The 20,158-nt window shown below is 38.8% G+C and overlaps 1 protein-coding gene across 3 annotated transcripts in view; it reads left to right on the top strand.

Annotated features, from left to right (window-relative positions):
• UGGT1 (UDP-glucose glycoprotein glucosyltransferase 1) overlaps positions 1–20,158 on the top strand; it is a 213,073-nt gene that overhangs the window by 167,385 nt on the left and 25,530 nt on the right. For all 3 annotated transcript variants that reach the window (XM_053918537.1, XM_053918538.1, XM_024569684.3), the window contains 3 exons: positions 1,410–1,512; positions 2,316–2,395; positions 3,415–3,604. In XM_053918537.1, coding sequence (XP_053774512.1) covers positions 1,410–1,512; positions 2,316–2,395; positions 3,415–3,604 — 373 coding nt within the window. The remainder of the gene's footprint in view (positions 1–1,409; positions 1,513–2,315; positions 2,396–3,414; positions 3,605–20,158) is intronic.

Here is a 20,158-nt window from a genome sequence, read left to right as displayed (position 1 = left end):
GATGGCCTAACTTACCCCAGAGTTTCTGATTCAGTCAGTTTGGATTAGGGCCCAACAGTTTGTTTGCACAAATTCCCAGGTGAAGCCGATGCTGCTGGTTTGGATACACACTTTGAAAACAGTTGTGTTAGAATAAACACATTTTGTTATATTACAGTAAGTATCAGAGTGAAAGCATCTGCTGTAGTGTCATCACAAAGCCACTCTGATGGTTATTCCCAAAGCACCTCATCACCATTTAAATTATAATTACCCAGTTTTTTATCAGTTATGTTCTGCTTTACTTGCAGAAAAGTAGTGGTTAGCATTGAAAGTACATTGAAATATTGCTCAGAGTGGTAAATATTGATTTAAGCTATAATGTTTTTAGAAAATTGAATATATTTTTAAACCCTTTAAAGTGTATTCCTTTTTAAAGTGTACTGCATGTAGGGAAATGCATCTCTCCTCAGAAATCCTAGAAGTGCACACTGAAACCTAACTGCTATTGCTCTTCACATATTAAGAAGAGATAAAATATATATAACTTAATGCTGACAAGATATGAAGTTATTTTTTTGACCTTATAAATTTGTTTAGTTCTTCAGGAAGCGTGGTTTACAGTACATATTAGACACAAACATATTTTATTCTATGACTCAGTAATCTCAGGTCTAGGACTTTGCTGACTCTTAAGAAATTTCCAAGTATGAAAACAACTGATGTACCAAGTTATTTTAGAGATTGAGAGTTATATACATGTCTAGCAATAAGGAATAGCTTAAGTAAGCTATGGCAGATTTACTTGGTAGATGATTACTTCATATTTGGGATGTTTAATGTGTTACAACATGGGAGAATGTTTATGATAAAGTGGTGGGGGTAGGAAGGAAATTGAATACTCTGTAGGTACAGCTAGTAAGAAGGACTACATAGGATATGCCCCAAAGTAGTTGCCTTAGATGGTGAGATTTTATGATTATTTATTTTCCTTTTCTATCTTTTGCAAGTATTCTGTAATATTCTTAAATTCCTTTTATTATGTAAAAAATGATTTTATTTTTTCTTATACCTTTTTTGCCAAGAAATAAAAATTGACATAATCTGTTAAATGTCAGAAACAAACATCACAAGCTTTTAGCAGTTTTTGGGTAAATACAATTTGAAGCTGGATTTCCTCTCAGCACACATCTTTCAATCCATTTTCAGTGAACCTGAGTCTTTAGAGGGTTTTGTGAACTGTGAGATAGACATAATCACATACTTGAACACCATGTAGCCTTACTGTTCTAGGGCTAAAGTTTATTTTGATATTCTAAGTGGGCTGATAAGTTATACTGGACTGCATTCTTCCCCCCACTGCCACAAAAACAAATTAACTTTGTTTCTTGTTTTCCTCCAGCTAATGTTTTATCTGTTGTTCTCTGTAGTGCAATTAAACTGAGACCGAAAGAAGGAGAGACATACTTTGATGTCGTGGCTGTCATTGACCCTGTCACCAGAGAATCACAGAGACTTGCCCCATTGCTCTTGGTAGGGACAGCCGCAGAGGCAGTATACATCATCTTTATCTGAAGCGATCACATGCCCTGTGATTCTGAGATGGCCAATATTCCCTTAGTTATTTTCAAAGGGCATTGGAAAGCCCTGTAAGGCATCCTGGGAGAGCTAATGTCTTCATAAAGATTGGTAATGGCTCTGAAAACAGCTTTATAACCTTAGTTGGTACAGGTTTTCTTGGTTAGCTCATGTAATGAAAAAAAAATATATCCTTATTTAAAGTAAAATGCCTTTGAATTAAGTTGATTTATGCCATATTTTAATTTATAATGGTGAATAGGTAAAAAAGGTAAAAGAATTCTGCTTTGTCACTTTCCTCTTTTATAAATAGCATGTCTTTTAAATATGTGTAAGATATTAGAATTTTGAGGAAATTGAAAAGAGCTCTGCCTAAAACACAGTTGCTTCAGCTTTTGGTTTTGCATTGTATTTTTTTTCTAAGACAAAAGCTTTAATGAAGTATGTTAACTAACCTTTTTTATGGATATTTATATGTGTGTTTGTTTTCATACCATAGTATGGAAGCTGCACTGTTGAATCTTTAAACTTTTCCTTGTGTAGACAGCTCCCCATTATCATCTACTGCTTCACCACATGTGTGAAGGGCAGTGATCTCCAATGGCCTACTTGACATGCTTTGGCCAAGTGATATGTATGTGATTTAGATTGTGCATTAGAGTATATCTATACCTTTTCTTGATATTAAGAAACGATTTCTCTCTTAACTCAGTGTCAAGTGATTAATTTATGTTTTTTCATCTGGTTTACTCCTTTAGGTATTAACTCAGCTGATCAACATGAATTTAAGAGTGTTTATGAACTGCCAATCTAAACTTTCTGACATGCCTTTGAAAAGGTAAAGTAAACTGTGTAAGAAATCAACAGTTGGAAAAAAATGTGAAAGCTGGGTTTATAGATGGGTCATCATATTTGAAAAGATCATTTACTGAATGTTTAATTTTGCTAAATTTCTGCTCTAATCAGAAGTTCTGAGAGCTTTCTGTGGGCATGGAAGTGTTTAGGTAGCATTAACCCAAGCTCCTTGCACTTGTACTTTTCTTTCTTTTTGGTCAGAATTATGTAGTTCCCTAATTGTAGAGCATTTGGATCAGTGTAGCTATTAAAATTACCATGTTAGTTAAAATGTGCTGTGGTGTGGAAAGACTTGTCTGTTCTTTTTTTATCTAAAAAAATCACAAAACCAGTTATTTCAGGTTGGAATAAGTGTATCAGATGAAACTTGATGAGGCCCATTAGCATGTATCTTGAAAAGGAGGATAGGCTTGCTCTCTAAGTTGTGAAATGGTCCTTTATGAAAAAAGATATAAAAAGCAGTTAATAGTGATAGCATAGCACATGTTGGAGCTATGGGAAATTACTAATTTACAAATGTGCTGTGTTCCATAGGTTAGATTCTCAGTGAATTTAAACAGTTTTGAAAGGGACAAAAAGGTTCCCAGCTTCCACTATTGTCCTTGTACAGGAGAAATGTTTAAACTATTGAATATAGTGTTTTCAGGACTTGTCTGAGAACCCAATTGCCATTTAGGACTTTGTAGGAGAAAAATGAGGGAGGCAAATACTCAGGAAATGTCTGAGACCCCCAACAGCATCCACTGACAACAGTACAGGAAGGGGTGACCTTCCTCCGAGTCCTATCCCTCTGGCTTTTCTCTTACATCTGCGACAACCACAGAGGTTTTGTTAAGTCAACAGACGGTTTTAGAAACACTTTCCCAATATGGAAGGAAATCCTTCCAAATCTAGTTTGTTATAAGTCAGTTGTTTACCTGTATGGAGGCCTGTGATCTCAAGAACTGTGGTTGTGTTTTAAAAAAAGCAAAACAAAACTAACATTTTCCTTTTTAATTTCAGCTTTTACCGTTACGTTTTAGAACCAGAGATTTCTTTCACTTCAGACAATAGTTTTGCAAAGGGTCCAATAGCCAAATTTTTGGATATGCCTCACTCTCCTTTGTTCACTCTGAATTTGAACACACCTGAGAGTTGGATGGTAGAGTCTGTCAGAACACCGTATGATCTGGATAATATTTATTTAGAAGAGGTAAGAATATCATTGCTTCCAAGTACCTAATCATGTATAGAACTTGCTTTAGATGTAGTGGTCATAGTCTCTGATTAAGCAGACTGGATCACAGTCTAGGCAACCCTTTGCAACATCAATATTCAGGTATAATTTTACTTTTAAAAATAATAGCTATATTGAGATCTAATTCATATAACATAAAATTCACCCTTTTAAAGTGTACAGTACAGTAGTTTTAATAAATTCACAAAGTTGTGTAACCATCATCATTGTCTAATTTTAGAATGTTTCCATCACCTCTTAAAGAAACTCCACACCCATTCGCAATCATTCTCCATTCTTCCTGGCCACCACTAATCTACTTGCTGTCTCTATAGACTTGCTGTTCTGACATTTCATCTAAGTAGAATCATATATTTTTATGACTGTCTTCTTTCACTTAAATTATTTTTAACATTCATCCTTCTTGTAACACGCATTTGTACTTAATTCCTTTTTATTGCCAGATAGATATTCCATAGTATGGATATGCTACATTGTTTATCCATTCATTGATAGACATTTTGGTGTTTCTACTTTTTTCTGATTAATGCTGCTATGAACATTCATGTACAAATTTTTATAGATATACTTTTATTTCTCCTGGGTATAACTTAGGAGTGGAATTGTTAGATCATATGATAATTCTATGTTTGACCTCTTGAGGGATTGCTGAAGTGTTTTCGAAAGTGACTGACCATTTTCCACTCAAGACCCAATGACAAATGAGGTTAAGGATGTTTTTTTTATGCGTTTATTGGCCATATGTATACCATCTTTGGAGAAATGTCTATTTAAATTTTTTGACTATTTTTTAAATTTCCTTGTCTTTTTGTTGTAAGAGTTCTTCATATAGTTTAGATATGAGTCCCTTATCAAATATATTATTGGCAAATAAGTTTTGTTCATTCCATGGGTTGTCTTTCCACTTTCTGGATAATGTCCTCTGAAGCACAAATTTTTCAAATTTGATGGAGTCTAATTTACCTCTTTTTTTTTTCTTTTGTTGAATGTGATTTTGGTGTTCTACGTTAAGAAATCATTGTTTAATCCCACAATGATTTGCTTCTATCTTTTCCTCTAAGACTTTCAAAGTTTTAAACTCTTATATTTAGGTCTTTTTTTTTTTTTTTGCATATTTATACCCTTGCGTAAATATTATTTATTTAAAAAAATTATTGTGGTTCAATTACAGTTGTCTGCATTTACCCCCCACCAATGCCCCCGCACCCCACCCAAACCTCCTTCCCTCCCTTGCCTCCATGCCCCCTTGGTTTTGTCCATGTGTCAGTTATAGTTGTTCCTGAAAACTCTTCCCTCCTACCCTGATTACCCCCTCCCACCTCCCCTCTGGTTACTGTCAGACTGTTCTTAATTTCAATGTCTCTGGTTATATTTTCCTTGTTTTTTTCTTTTGTTGATGAGGTTCCAGTGAAGGTGAGATCATATGGTATTTGTCCCTCACTGTCTGGCTTATTTCACTTAGCATAATGTTCACCAGTTCCATCCATGCTGTCACAAAGGGTAGGAGTTCCTATCTTTCTGCCGCGTACTATTCCATTGCATAAATGTACCATAGTTTTTTGATCCATACGTGTACTGATGGGCACTTAAGTGCTTCCAGCACTTGGCTATTGTAAATTGTGCTGCTATGAACATTGGGGTGCACAGGTTCTTTAGGATTGGTGTTTCAGGTTTCTTAGGATATAATCTCGGTAGTGGAATTGCTAGGTCAAAAGAAAGTTCCATTTTTAGTTTTGTGAGGAAATTCCATACTGTTTTCCATAGTGGTCGCACCAGTCTGGAATCCCACCAACAGTGCACTAGGGTTCCCTTTGCTCCACAACTTCTCCAAACTTGTTGTTTGTTGCTTTGCTTATGATGGCCATTCTCACTGGTGTGAAATGATATCTCATTGTGGTTTTGATTTGCATCTCTCTGATGGCTAGCAATACTGAGCATCCTTTCATATGTCTCTGGACCCTCTGTATGTCCTCCTTGGAGAAGTGTCTGTTCAAGTCCTTTGCTCATTTTTTAATTGGATTGCTCGTCTTCTCAGAGTGGAGTTGTGTGAGTTCTTTATATATTTTGAAGATCAAACCCTTGTCTGAAGTATCATTGGCAAATATGTTTTCCCGTACGGTTGGTTCTCTTTTGATTTTGATGAGGTCCCATTTGTTTATTCTTTCCTTTATGTCCCTTGCTCCAGGGGACATATCAGTGAAGATGTTGCTGTGTGGAATGTCTGAGATTTTCCTGCCAATGTTTTCCTCTAGGACTTTTATGGTGTCACAACTTATATTTAAGTCTTTTCTCCACCTTGAATTTATTTTTGTGTATGGTGTAAGTTGGTGATCGAGTTTCATTTTTTTGCACGTAGCTGTATATATCTTCCAACACCATTTGTTGAAGAGGCTATTTTTACTCTATTTTATGCTCCTGCCCCCATTGTCAAATATTAATTGAGCGTAGAGACTTGGGTTTATTTCTGGGCTCTGTATTCTGTTCCATTGGCCTATGTGTCTGTTCTTATGGCAGTACCAAGCTGTTTTGATTACAGTGGCCTTGTAATACAGTTTTATATCAGGTATTGTCATCCCTTCTACTTTGTTCTTCCTTCTTAAAATTGCCGTGGCTATGCAGGGTTGTTTATGGTTCTATATAAATTTCTGAAGTGTTTGTTCTAATCTGTGAAATATGTCATTGGTACTTTAATGGGAATTGTGTTGAATCTATAAATCACTTTGGGTAGTATGGACATTTTTTTGATGATATTAATTCTTTCCATCCATAATCAATGTATATGCTTCCATTTGTTTCTGTCTTCCTCAATTTCTTTCTTCAGTGTTGTGTAGTTTTCTGAGTACAGGCCTGTTACCTCCTCGGTTAGGTTTATTCCTAGGTATTTTATTTTTCTTGTTGCTATATGAAATGGGATTTTTTTCCTGAAAGTCTGTTCCTGATATTTCATTGTTGGTGTACCAAACTGCCTTTGATTTCTGAATATTGACTTTGTACCCTGCTGTTTTGTAAAATTCACTTATTAGGTCAAGTAGTTTTTGGGTGGAGTCTATAGGATTTTCTATGTAACCTATTATGTCATCTGCATCAATGAGATTTTTGCTTTCTCCTTTCCAATTTGGATGCCTTTTACTTCTTTTTCTTGTTTGATTGCTGTCGCTAGGACTTCCAATACTATGTAAATAGGAGTGGTGAAAGTAGGCATCCTTGTCTTGTTCCTGATCTTAGTGGGAAAGATCCTATTTTTTGCCTGTTGAGTATGATGTTGGCTGTAGTTCTCTCCTATATGGCCTTTCTTATGTTGAGGAATGCTCCCTCTGTTTTTGTCTAATTAATGGGTGCTGTACCTTATCAAATGCTTTTCCTGAATCTATTACTATGATCATGTGATTTTTGTCTTTTTTTTTGTGATGTATTACGTTTATTGATTTGTGAATATTGTACCATCCTTGCATCCCTGGGATGAATCCCGCATGATCATGGTGTATGATCTTTTTAATGTATTGCTTGCTGGGTACAGTTTGTCAGTATGTTGTGCAGAATTTTAGCATATATGTTTGTCAGTGATATTGGCCTGAGGTTTTCTTTCTTTGTTATGTCTCTATCTGTTTTTCGGATTAGGATCATGCTGGCATCATGAAAAGAGTTTGGGAGTCTTCCATTTTCTTGGATATTTTGGAATAATCTGTGAAGGATGGGGGTTAGCTTTTCCTTTAATGCTTTGTAAAATTCTCCTGTGAAACCATCTGGTCCAGGGTTCATGTCTGTTGGGAGTTTTTTGGTTACTTCTTCATTTTCATCGCCTGATATGGGTCTGTTCAGGCTTTCTGTTTCTTCTTTATTCAGTTTAGGAAGATTATTTTTTTCTAGAAATTTGTCCATTTTACCTAGGTTTTCAAATTTCTTGGCATATAGTTCTTTGTTGTAATTTCTTACAATCCTTTCCGTGTCTGTTGTATCAGCTGTAGTCTGTCCTCTTTGATTTCTGATTATGTTTCTTTGGGTCCTCTTCTCTTTTCTTCCTGATGAATCTGCTCAAAGGCTTGTTGATTTGTTTATCTTTTCAAAGAAGCAGCTCTTGGATTTATTGATCCTCAGAATAGTGCTTTTTGTCTTTGTCCTTCAATTCTGCTCTGATCTTTGTTATTTCCTCCTTCCACTTGCTCCAGGCTGTCTTTGTTGTTGTTCCTTGAGTTCTTATAGATGTAGGGTTAGGTTGTTTATTTGAAATGTTTCTATCCTTTTTAGGTAGGCCTTTATTGCTATGAACTTCCCTCTCAGGACTGCCTTCACTGTGTCCCATAAGTTTTGGGTTGTTGTGAGTTCATTTTCATTTATTTCCAGAAACTTTTTGATATTTTCCTTGATCTTAGTTTTGAGCCATTCATTGTTTTTTTTTAACATATTTATTGATTATGCTATTATGGTTGTCCCATTTCCCCCCCTTCACTTCACTCCATCCTGCTCACCCCTCCCTCCCACATTCCCCCCCCCATACTTCATGTCCATGGGTCATACATATAAGTTCTTTGGCTTCTACATTTCCTATACTATTCTTACCCTCCCCATGTCTATTTTCTACCTACCATTTATGCTACTTATTCTCTGTACCTTTCCCCCCCACACGTCCCTCCCACTCCCCTGTTGATAACCCTTCATGTGATCTCCATTTCTGTGGTTCTATTCCTGTTCTAGTTGTTTGCTTAGTTTGCTTTTGTTTTCGTTTTAGGTGTGGTTGTTAATAACTGTGAGTTTGCTGTCGTTTTTATTGTTCCTATTTTTTATCTTCTTTTTCTTAGATAAATCCCTTCAACATTTAATATAATGAGGGCTTGGTGATGATGAACTCCTTGAACTTGACCTTATCTGAGAAGCACTTTATCTGCCCTTCCATTCTAAATGATAGCTTTGCTGGATAGAGGAATCTTGGATGTAGATTCTTGCCTGTAAGGTCTCTTTGGAGAAATCAGCTGACAGTCTTATGGGAACCCCTTTGTAGGTAACTGTCTCCTTTTCTCTTGCTGCTTCTAAGATTCTCTCCTTCTGTTTCATCTTGGCTAATGGAATTATGATGTGCCTTGGTGTGTTCCTCCTTTGGTCCAGCTTCTTTGGGACTCTCTGAGCTTCCTGGACTTCCTGGAAGTCTATTTCCTTTGTCAGATTAGGGAAGTTCTCCTTCATTATTTGTTCTAGTAAGTTTTCAACTTTTTGTTCTTCCTCTTCTCCTTCTGGTACCCCTATAATTCGGATGTTGGAACGTTTCAAGATGTCCTGGACGTTCCTAAGCCTCTCCTCATTTTTTTGAATTCTGGTGTCTTCATTCTCTTTTGGTTGGATGTTTCTTTCTTCCTTCTGCTCCAAATTGTTGATTTTAGTCCCAGTTTCCTTCCCATCACTACTGGATACGTGTACATTTTACTTTGTTTCTCTTAGCATAGCCTTCATTTTTTCATCCAATTTGCGACCAAGTTCAACCAATTCTGTGAGTATCCTAATTACCAGTGTTTTGAACTATGCATCTGATAGGTTGGCTATGTCTTCGTTGCTTAGTTGTATTATTTCTGGAGCTTTGATCTGTTCTTTCATTTGGGCCATTTTTTTTGTCTTGGTGCGCCTGTTATGTAACGGGGCGGAGCCTTAGGTGTTCACTGGGGTGGCGTAAAGCTGGTCGCTAAGCTGGGACCATGGGATGCTGTACATGGGGAAGGAGCTGAGCGGTATCAATGGCGCCTGCTCCAATCTCTGCCGGATTTCAGTCACTCCCTCTGCTACCTACAATCAAACTGGTCCCTTCTGGTGCTGTTTTCCGATTGGGTGGGCTTGTGCACACACTAGGCCCCGGTGTGTCTCTCCAATGAACTCTCCTGTGAGGCTGGGAATTTCTCCCGCTGTGGCCTCATCCCCCACGGGTGTTTTCAATCAGTGGTTTGAGGCTTTATTTCCCCGTGCTGTAGCCCTGTGTTTGTGTGGTCTGTTTAGCTCCCCTGCTGTTCCTCCCGGTCTATGTATGTGCGAATGTGGGGCCCCACTGCCTGCCCTGCTCCACAATCCGCCACCTTGCTGGGTCCACCAGCGGCCACGTTGGTGCGAGTTCTCTCCACCCCGGTTGCCCGTCTCTGCCCCTCCTACTGGTCTGGATGAATGTTTCTTTTTTCTCTCCTTGTTTGTCGGACCCACATGCAGTTCGATTTTCTGTCAGTTCTGGGGTTTTTTTTGTTTTTAAATTGTTGTTATCCTTCTTTTGGTTGTGCGAGGAGGCACAGTGTGTCTACCTACGCCTCCATCTTTGCTGGAAGCCACCCCATTCATTGTTTAATAGCATGCTATTCAATCTCCATGAGTTTTAATGTTTTGTGTTTTATTCCTTGAGGTTGGTTTGTAGTTTCAGTCCCTTGTGGTCAGGAAATGTGCTTGAAATAATTTCAATTTTCTTGAATTTGTTGAGGCTTTTTTTTGTGTCCTATCATGTAGTCTATGTTTGAAAATGTTCCCTGTGCATTTGAAAAGAGTGTGTATTTTGCTTCTTTGGGATAAAAGACTCTCTATATATCAGTTAAATCCATTTGATATAGGACATTTTTCTATGCTGTAATATGTTTGTTTATATTTTCTTTGGAGGATTATCCATTTTTGACAGTGGGCTGTTAAAATCCCCTTGTACAAATGTGTTGCTGTTTATATCTTTCTTGAAGTCCTCTGAGATTTTCTTTATGTATTTGGGTGCTTCTGTGTTGGGTGTTCTGTGCATATATGTTTATAACTTCAATGGATTCTTTCCTTGAGTATTATGAAGTGACCTTCTGGGTCTCCTTTTATGGCCGTTTTCTTGAAGTCTGTTTTGTCTGATATGAGTATTGGTACTTTGGCTTTTTTTTCCTGTCCATTTCCTTGGAATATTTGTTTCTAGCCCTTCACTTTCAGTTGTGTAGGTCTTTTGTTCTGAGGTGGGTCTCTTGTAGGCAGTATATGTGTGGTTAATTCTTTCTTATCCATTTACCTATTATTCTGCATCTTTTGATGGAGTATGTAATCTATTTACATTTCAGATTATTATTGATAGGTACTTATTCATTGCCATTTTTTTGTACCTGTGTTTCTCTCTCTCACTGTTTTTCTTTGTGTTCTTAAAGCAGACTCTTTAACATCTCTTGTAGAGCTGGTTGGGAGGAGGTGTATACTTTGAGGCTTGTTTTGTCAGAGTAGCTTCCTGTTAGCCCTGCCATTTTTCTTGAGAGCCTTGCCGAATAGAGTAGTCTTGGTTTCAGGCCTTTGGTTTTCATTACTTGGAACATTTCTTGCCAGATCTCTTTTGGCTTGAAGCATCTCCATTGAGAAGTTAGCTGCTAGTCTTATTGGGACTCCCGTTTATGTTACTTCCTGTTTCTCCCTTGCTGCCTTTAATATTCTTTGTCATGGAATTTTGCCATTTCCATTACGATGTGTCTCGAAGTGGCCCTTTGGATTCCCTTGATTGGGACTGTCTGTGTTTCCTGGATTTGTCCCTTTTCTCTCATCAAATTAGGGAAGTTTTCCATCATTACTTCTTCAAATACATTTTGTATCCCTTGCTCTTCCTTTTCTTCTGGAATCCCTATTATATGGATATTATTACATTTTATGTTGTGCTGCAGTTCCCTTAACCAATCTTCATTCTTTCTGAGTCTCTTTCCCTTTTCTTGCTTTTTCTGGGTGTTTTTTCTGCCTTCTCCTCCAGCTCGCTGATCAGGATCTGCTTCATCTAGCATGCTTTCGATTCCTTCTACTCTGTTCTTCAACTCAGAAACTGTATTCTTCATTTCCTCTTGGCTGTTGTTGGTAGTTTCTATTTCTTTTTTCATGTTGACATTATATGCAATTAGTCCTTGTAGTGTTTGGTAATTCTCTGTGAGCTCACTGACCATTGCTTTGAACTCCATATCTGATAGTTGACTCACCTCTATTTCACTTAGCATTCTTTCTGAGGCTTTCTTTTTTTCCTTCCATTTGGGGATTGTTTCTTTGTCTTCCTATTGTTTGTGAGACTCTTCTTGTTAACCTCTGCTTTTCAAATTGATCTTTTTTGACTCCCTGGGTTTATGGTGTGTACCTCTATGGCAGAAGACCTGTGAGATTCAGTGGTACAGTCTCCTTGATCTCCTGAGCTCGTTGGTCTTGTTCTGTCATTTATGTTGGCTCTCTGTATGTGTTGGGGTTTAATTGTTGTTGGGTCTTTCTTTGGTGGGTTCTTCCCTCCAGCTGGTTAACTGAGTGTCACTCAGTCCACCACGTCTTGTGTCGTGTTGTGCATGTGTGGACAGGTTGTGTTGAAGCTGGTTCCTCTATGTGTATGATGTTTTGTGGCTTCTCTCTCACTATTGTTCACTTGTTTGTTCTGGGTAATTTCTCCACCATTTAGTTGTATTTCCAGATTGGTCTTGGGTTGAGGTTAGTGTGACTTCCACTCACTCCTTCACCTTCTTCTATATTATCTTTTGGTGGTTCCTTGTTGGTGGGTTCTTTCTTACAGCGGGTATCCTGGTGTTCGCAGCTCCCACCTGTTCTTCTATATGATCACTTGAGGGGGAAAGCAAAATGGATTAAGACAGGGGGATTGTATTCTATGGTATTTAAAGTACCAAACTGTAGAGAAGAGATAGGAGATCCTCTGGATGCATATAAGTGTTAACCATGATATTTCACCTTACTAGTCACTTCTTAAAAGGGCGGAAAAAAGATAAGACTCTTGTTGGGTGGGCAAGGATTGTGAGTTGGATCTAGAAAGCAGTGAGTTTAGGGAGGTCAGATTATGAGATATAGTGAGAGTACAGGAATAGAAAATAGACGTAGTGTGCCAGAGAATAGAGTTAACCACAACAGTCATAAAATTCCAGAAGACAGTGAACTGGGCTAAGATTCGGAAGGGGTGCTGTGCAATATTTACACTTGTATGTAACAATAATTATTTACCATAACACTGGAACAACAATTATATGACAGAATCTATGTGATCTGAATAAGCAGAATAGGAAGTATACAACCTAGAGTAGTGTGCTATTGGAACACAAGTGAAGTGAAAGAAGGAAAATTAAAAATACACTATGAAAGAGAGAACTAGGAAAACCAGTCAAACAATTCAATTAAACCAACAAAGTGAAGAAAACTGAACAGAAAGAAGAGAAACAAAAAATACTCATAAAATAAAAGATGTAAAAATACTGAAGAAATAATAATAATATAAATATACAGTAACTTGCAAGTTCTCTTGAATAGCAACGTGAAATTTGTTTCACTGTCTCAGTTGTTGGGGTGACCCCTCTTTGGATCTAACTCTGGTTCTTTCACAGCTCCAGGTTTTATTGTCTCACCTGGAATTTATTTTTATTTATTTATACATTTATCTTTACTTTTTATGTATTTTATTGATTATGCTATTGCAGTTGTCCCATTTCCCCCCCTTTATTCCCCTTCACCATATACACCCCCTCCCACCCACATTCCCCTCCTTTAGTTCATGTCCATGGGTTGTACATATAAGTTCTTTGGCTTCTACATTTCCTATACTATTCTTAACCTTCCCCTGTCTGTTTTCTACCTACCATTTATGCTACTTATTCTCTGTACCTTTCCCCCCTCTCCCTCTCCTATTCCCCTGCTTATAACCTTCCATGTGATCTCCATTTCTGTGATTCTGTTCCTGTTCTACTTGTTTGCTCAGTTTGGTGTTTGGTTTTTTTTTTTTAGATTCCATTGTTGATAGTTGTGATTTTGTTTTCATTTTGCTGATCATAGTTTTGATCTTCTTCTTGTCCTCAAACAAGTCCCTTTAAAATTTTATATAAGGGCTTTTGATGATGAACTTCTCTAACTTGACCTCATCTGGGAAGCACTTTATCTGCCCTTCCATTCTAAATGATAGCTTTGCTGGATAGAGGAATCTTGGATGTAGGTTCTTGCCTTTCATGACTTTGAATACTTCTGTCCAGTCCCTTCTTGCCTGCAAGGTTTCTTTTGAGAAATCAGCTGATAGTCCAATGGGAACTCTTTTGTAGGTGACTGTCTCCTTTTCTCTTGCTGCTTTTAAGATTCTCTCCTTACTTTTAATCTTGGCGTGTGATGTGCCTTGGTATGTTCCTCCTTGGATCCATCTTCTTTGGGACTCTCTGAGCTTCCTGGACTTCCTGAAAGTCTGTTTCCTTTGCCAGATTAAGGAATTTCTCCTTCATTATTTTTGCAAATAAGTTTTCAATATCTTGGTCTTCCTCTTCTCCTCTGGCACCCCTGTGATTCAGATGTTGGAATGTTTCAAGATGTCCTGGAGGTTCCTAAGCTTTTCCTCATATTTTAAAATTTTGTTTCTTCATTCTGTTTCTGGTTGAATGTTTCTTTATTTTGCTCCAAACAGTTGATTTGAGTCTTGCTTTCCTTCTAGTCACTGTAGGTTCCCTGTACATTTTCCTTTATTTCACTTTTCATAGCCTTCATTTTTTCCTGTCATTTGCCACCATATTCAAGCAGTTCTGTTAGCATCCTGATCACCAGTGTTTTAATCTGTGCATATCATAGGTTGGCTATTTCTTTGTTGAGTATTTGTGTTTTTTTCTGGAGCTTTGATTTGTTCTTTCCTTTGGGCCAATTTTTATTTTTGTTCAGCGCTCCTGTTACATAGTAAAGATTAGAGCGTTACCTGTTCACCAGGTCAGGGCAACCCATGTTGCCGCCCTGTGATGCGGTATGAGGGGCAGGGGTCCAAGACGGAACAGTGCCTCTTGCTCCACTCTGCCAGTTTTCAGTCACTTCCCTGCTACCCACAATTATATTGGGCCCTTCTGGTGCTGATTCCCAGGTGGATGGGCTTGTGTACATTGTAGAACCCTTTGGGTCCCTCTAACATACTCCTGTGAGGCTGGGAATTTCGCCTGTTGCCACAACCCCTGTTGGTTTTTACTGCAGAGGTTTTGAGGCTTTATTTCCCCATACTGGAACCCTGGGATGCGCAGTCTATCTTGCTTCCCAGTTGTTCCTCCCTATTTATCTGCACATGAATGTGGGACCGCCTAGTCTACCAGCCGCCTAGCTTGGTGGCCAGCCTTGGTGGGAGTTGTCTCTGCCCCATGTACCGGTTTGGATGAATGTGTCTTTTTTTTTTTTAACTCTTTGGTGGTTGAACTTCCATACAATTTGATTTTCTGTCACTTCTGGTTCTTTTTTGGTTTTGAATTTGTTGTTGTCCTTCTTTTGGTTGTGGGAGGAGGCATAGTGTGTCTACCTAAGCCTCCATCTTGCCAGTAATCCTCACTTGTGGGAATTTAGGAATAAAAAAGGAAAAGAAACAAAGGAAGAAGGGAAGAAAAAAAAAAAGCCTCCTGCTGGCTTTAAACTGGCCAAGCCAGTTCTGCTGGTGTTCCTGGCTGCAGCAGGCTGAGTGCCAGTTGGTTTCGCTTTTCTCCCTTCCTGGTGTTTTGTGGGGATGGGGGCCAGGTCTGAGCCACACTGTTCGCAGTTGCCCAGCCTCCAGCCTAGTTCCTCCATTGGCTGCCAGGCCCCTGCGCCCTTCTGTGCCTGGCCTACACCTTCAGTCCACCAGTTGTGCTGTCCTTTAGGTGCACCAAGTAGGGGCAGCTCACATACCACCTTCTTGCTCTTTGCTGTCCTAGATGCTAGGGACTCTCAGAGTCTCTTCAGGGTAGTTTGGCTCCCCCAGTGAGTTAAATTTTTCTGGAGATTGCTGACTTCTTGAGCTCTGCTGCTCTCCTCTGCGTGGGTGTGTCCAACTTCCTCTTGGCGAGCCATTTGGCCTACCGCAGGGTGGGGGTGCCACTGCGGCTGCAGTGGAGGACAGGGCTGCCAGGCCTTCTCTGGTGCTGTGTCAGGGGTGGTTGGTTCAGGTGGCCATGCCTCTGGGCAGCGGAGTTAGGCACGTGGCATGGGAGGATGGGGGGCATCAGGGTCAGTGGCATACCACTGGGCCGCTGCTGGGGCCGGGTAGGGTATGGGCACAACTGTGGTCCTGGCAGTAGAGGCGGGTCCACTGCTGGTGGCGGAGGCTGTTCTGGTGCTGCTGGGGGAGGTGGGGCAGCTGCTGCCAGAAAATTCCCTAAACAGCCACCAAGTGCCTCTTATTTTTCTTTTTGAAAAATTCCTCCTGTTCAAGCCTGCCACTCCAAACAAGCAGCTGGCCTCTCACACACCCCAACTCTCCAACCAGACTGGAGACTATCCAGATCAGAGTCCATCATAGCGCAACTCTTCCCAGCCAGCATCCACAGTCGCTGCGGGTGCATACTGCACCTGTGTATTTGCAACTTTACCTCATTCCCCTCAGTGACTTCAAGCGTGAAGGTCCATCCTGGTGCTGCTAAAACCTCCCTATTTGGCAGGGGTGGAAGCCATTGACCTGGCTCTCTCCCCAGAATCCTGCAGCAGACCCGGCGGACGCCGGGCCTGGGGATGTAGCTGTCCTGGTCCCCACGCTAGTCCCAGGGACCTGATTGTCCTGAAGCAATCTCCTTACCATCTGATTTTTCAATGTCCTCTGAAGTTTTGGCCTCCAACCTTCATATATGCTGAGATACCTTTGGCTGTTCACTCTGCCTCAGAAGATTGGCTAGGTGTTCCACCTATGTGCAGGGGGAACTGGACTCTGCTCCCACCTATCTCTCCGCCATCTTCCTATAGAGTTCCAACTCCTATAGAGTTCCTATAGAGTTCCAAAGAGTGACAGCTTTACTTCCTCCTTTACAACTTGGATGCCTTTTATTTCCTTTCCTTGCCTGATTACTATGGCTAGGACTTCCAATACTATTTTGAATAGATGTGGTGAAAATGGATATCCTTCTCTTGTTCCTGATCTTAGTGGGAAAGCTTTTCGTTTTTCACTGGTGGGAATGATGTTGGTGTAGGTTTCTTGTATATGGCCTTTATTATGTTGAGGTATGCTCCCTCTACTCCTACTTTGCTGAGTGTTTTTATCATAAATGGGTGCTGTACCTTATCAAATGGTTTTTCCAAATATATTGATATGATCATGGGATTTTTGTGTCCCTTTGGATTATATGATGTGTTATGTTTATTGGTTTGCAAATATTATAACATCCTTGCTTACTTGGGGTGAATCCTACTTGATCATGTTGTATGATCTTTTAAATGTATTGCTGGATGCCTTTTGCCAATATTTTGTTGAGGATTTTAGTATCTTAAACATAGATTTAAACATAAATAAATGTCTTAAACATTTATCAGCAATTTGGTCTGTATTTTTTTTCTTTGTTTTGTCTTTCTGAGGTTTTGGGATTAGGATGATGCTGACTTCATAAAAAGAGTTTGGTAGTCTTGCCTCTTCTTGGCTTTTTGGAAAAGTCTCTAAAGGATAGGAATTAGCTCTTCCTTAAATGTTTTGCAAAAACCATCCATCCAGGGTTTTTGTGTGTTGGGAATTTTTTTTATTATAGCTTCAGTTTTATCAGCAGTATAGGTCTCTTCAGGCTTTCTACTTCTTCATTCAGTTTTAGAAGATTATGTTTTTCTAGAAATTTGTCCATTTCACCCAGGTTTTCAAATTACTTAGCATATAGTTGTTCGTAGTAATTTCCTACTATCCTTTGTATTTCTGAGGTATAAGTTGTAATGTCTCTTCTTTCATTTTTTATTTTATTTACTTGAGTCCTTTCTCTTTTTTTCTTGATGAGTCCTGGTGAAGGACTAATGAAGGACTTCATCAAAATGAAAAATTTCTGCATGTCTAACCAAAATATCAACAAAATGAAAAGGGAACCAACTGTATGGGAAAATATATTTCCAAATGATACCATGGACCAGGGTTTGATCTCCAAAGTATATAAAGAACTCACATGACTCCACTCTAGGAAAAGAAATAGCGCAATTAAAAATGGGCAAAAGACCTCTCCTCTTTCATTTCTTATTATTTTTTAATTTCGGTCCTCTTTTTTTCTTGATGTATCTGCTTAAAGGCTTTTTGATTTTGTTTATCTTTTCAGAAAAGCAGCTCCTGGATTTACTGTTCCTTAGAATCTTTCTTTTACTCTCTCTGTTTTTTTAATTCTGCTCTGATCTTGCTTATTTCCTTCATTTTACTCACTCTGGGCTTTGTTTGTTATTGATGTTCCAGTTCTTGTAGATGTAGGGTTAAGTTGTTTATTTGAAATATTTGTATCTTTTCTAGGTAGGCTATGTTGCAATGAAGTTCCCACTCAGAACTGCCTTCGCTGTGTCCCATTGTTTATGGAGTGTCATGTGTTCATTTTGATTTGTTTCCAGAAAGTTTTTGATTTCTTCCTCAATCTCATTATTAACCCATTGATTGTTTTTTTTTAATTTTTATTGTTATTCAATTACAGTTGTATTCCTTTTCTCCCCTTCCCTCCCCCCGACCCCAGCTGGACCCACCTCCCTCCCCCACCATCCCCCCCGATTTTGTCCATGTGTCCTTTATAATAGTTCCTGCAATCCCCTCTTCCCACTGTCCCCACCCCACTCCCCCCTGGCCACTGCTAGACTGTTCACAACCTCAATGTCTCCGGTTGTATTTTGTTTGCTTTTTTCTTTTGTTGATTATGTTCCAGTTAAAGGTGAGATCATACGGTATTTGTCCCTCACCACCTGGCTTATTTCACTTAGCATAATGCTCTCCAGTTTCATCCATGCTGTTGCAAAGGGTATAAGCTCCTTTTTCTCTGCTGCTTAGAATTCTATTGTGTAAATATACCATAGTTTTTGGATCCACTCGTTTGCTGATGGGCACTTAGGTTGCTTCCAGTACTTGGCTATTGTAAATTGTGCTGCTATAAACATTGGGGTGCACAGATTCTTTTGGATTGGTGTTTCAGGGTTCTTAGGGTATAATCCTACTCAATGGACAAAAACTTAGAGCTTTCCCACTAAGATCAGGAACAAGACAAGGATGCCCTCTCTCGCCACTCCTATTCAACATAATATTGGAAGTCCTAGCCACAGCAATCAGACAAGAAAAAGAAAAGGCATCCAAATTGGAAAGGAGGAAATGAAACTGTCACTGTTTGCAGATGACATGATAGTGTACATGGAAAATCCTATAGACTCCACCAAAAAACTACTCGACCTAATAAACGAATTTGGCAAAACAGCTGGATACAAAGTCAATACTCAGAAATCAAAGGCATTCCTGTACACCAACAACGAAACTGCAGAAGCAGAAATCAGGAAAAAAATCCCATTTGATATAGCAACAAGAAAAATAAAGTACCTAGGAATAAACCTAACCAAGGAGGTAAAAGACCTATACTCGGAAAACTACACAACGTTGAAGAAAGAAATTAAGGAAGACACAAACAAATGGAAGCATGTACCATGCTCATGGATTGGAAGAATTAACATCATCAAAATGGCCATACTACCTAAAGCAATTTACAGATTCAATGCAATCCCTATTAGAGTACCCATGACATATTTCACAGATATAGAACGAACATTTCAGAAATTTATATGGAACCATAAACGACCATTGATTGTTTAATGGCATGCTATTCAGTCTCCATGAATATGAATGTTTTTGAGTTTTCTACCTGAGGTTAGCTTCTGTTTCAAGCCCTTGTGGTCCGAGAAAATGCTTGATATGATTTCAAATTTCTTGAATTTGTTGAGGCTTGTTTTGTGTCCTATCTTGTGGTCTATCTTTAAAATGGTCCATGTGTATTTGAAAAAAAATGTGTATTTTGTTTCTTTGGGATAAATGTTTGTATATATTCCTCTTAAGTCCATTTGCTCTAATGGGTCATTCAGTTCCACAGTATTCTTGTTGATATTTTGTTTGGAAGATGTATCCATTTTTAACAGTGGGGAGTTAAATACCCTAGTATAATTATGTTGCTGTCTATATCTTTTTTGAAGTCCTCCAAGATTTTTCTTATATATTTGGATGCTCCTGTGTTGGGTGGAAATATGTTTACAATATTTATTCTTCTTGATGGATTCTTCCATTGAATATTATGAAGTGTCCTTCTGTGTCTCCTTCAATGGCCTTTGGTTTGAAGTCTATTTTCTTTGATAAGTATTGCAACTCTGGCCCTTCTTTCCTGTCCAATTGCTTGGAATATTTGTTTCTAGTCCTACACTTTCAGTCTGTGTAGGTCTTTTGTTCTGAGGTGGGTCGTTTTTAGGCACACCCATATGTGTGGGTCACGTTTTCTTATCTATTCAGCTACTCTATGTCTTTTGATTGAAGCATTTAATCCATTTATATTTAAGATTATTATAGATATGTACTTGTTCATTATTATCTGCATTGCTTGTTTGCTGGAGGTATATTCTTTTAGCCTTCTTTTGTCTGGGAAACTCCTTATTTCGCCTTTATTTTAATTGAGAGCCTTGCTGGATAGAGTAGCCTTGGTTGCTGGCCTTTGCTTTTCATTACTTGGAATATTTCTTGCAAATTCCTTCTGGCTTATAGTGTTTCCATTGGGAAGTCAGCTGCTAGCCTTATCGGGGCTCCCTTGCATGTTACTTCCTGTTTTTCCCTTGCTGCCTTTAAGATTCTCTCTT

Source organism: Desmodus rotundus, chromosome 2 (assembly GCF_022682495.2).
Source record: "Desmodus rotundus isolate HL8 chromosome 2, HLdesRot8A.1, whole genome shotgun sequence".
NCBI classification, from domain to species: domain Eukaryota; kingdom Metazoa; phylum Chordata; class Mammalia; order Chiroptera; family Phyllostomidae; genus Desmodus; species Desmodus rotundus.
This window is presented reverse-complemented; position numbering and strand designations above follow the sequence as displayed.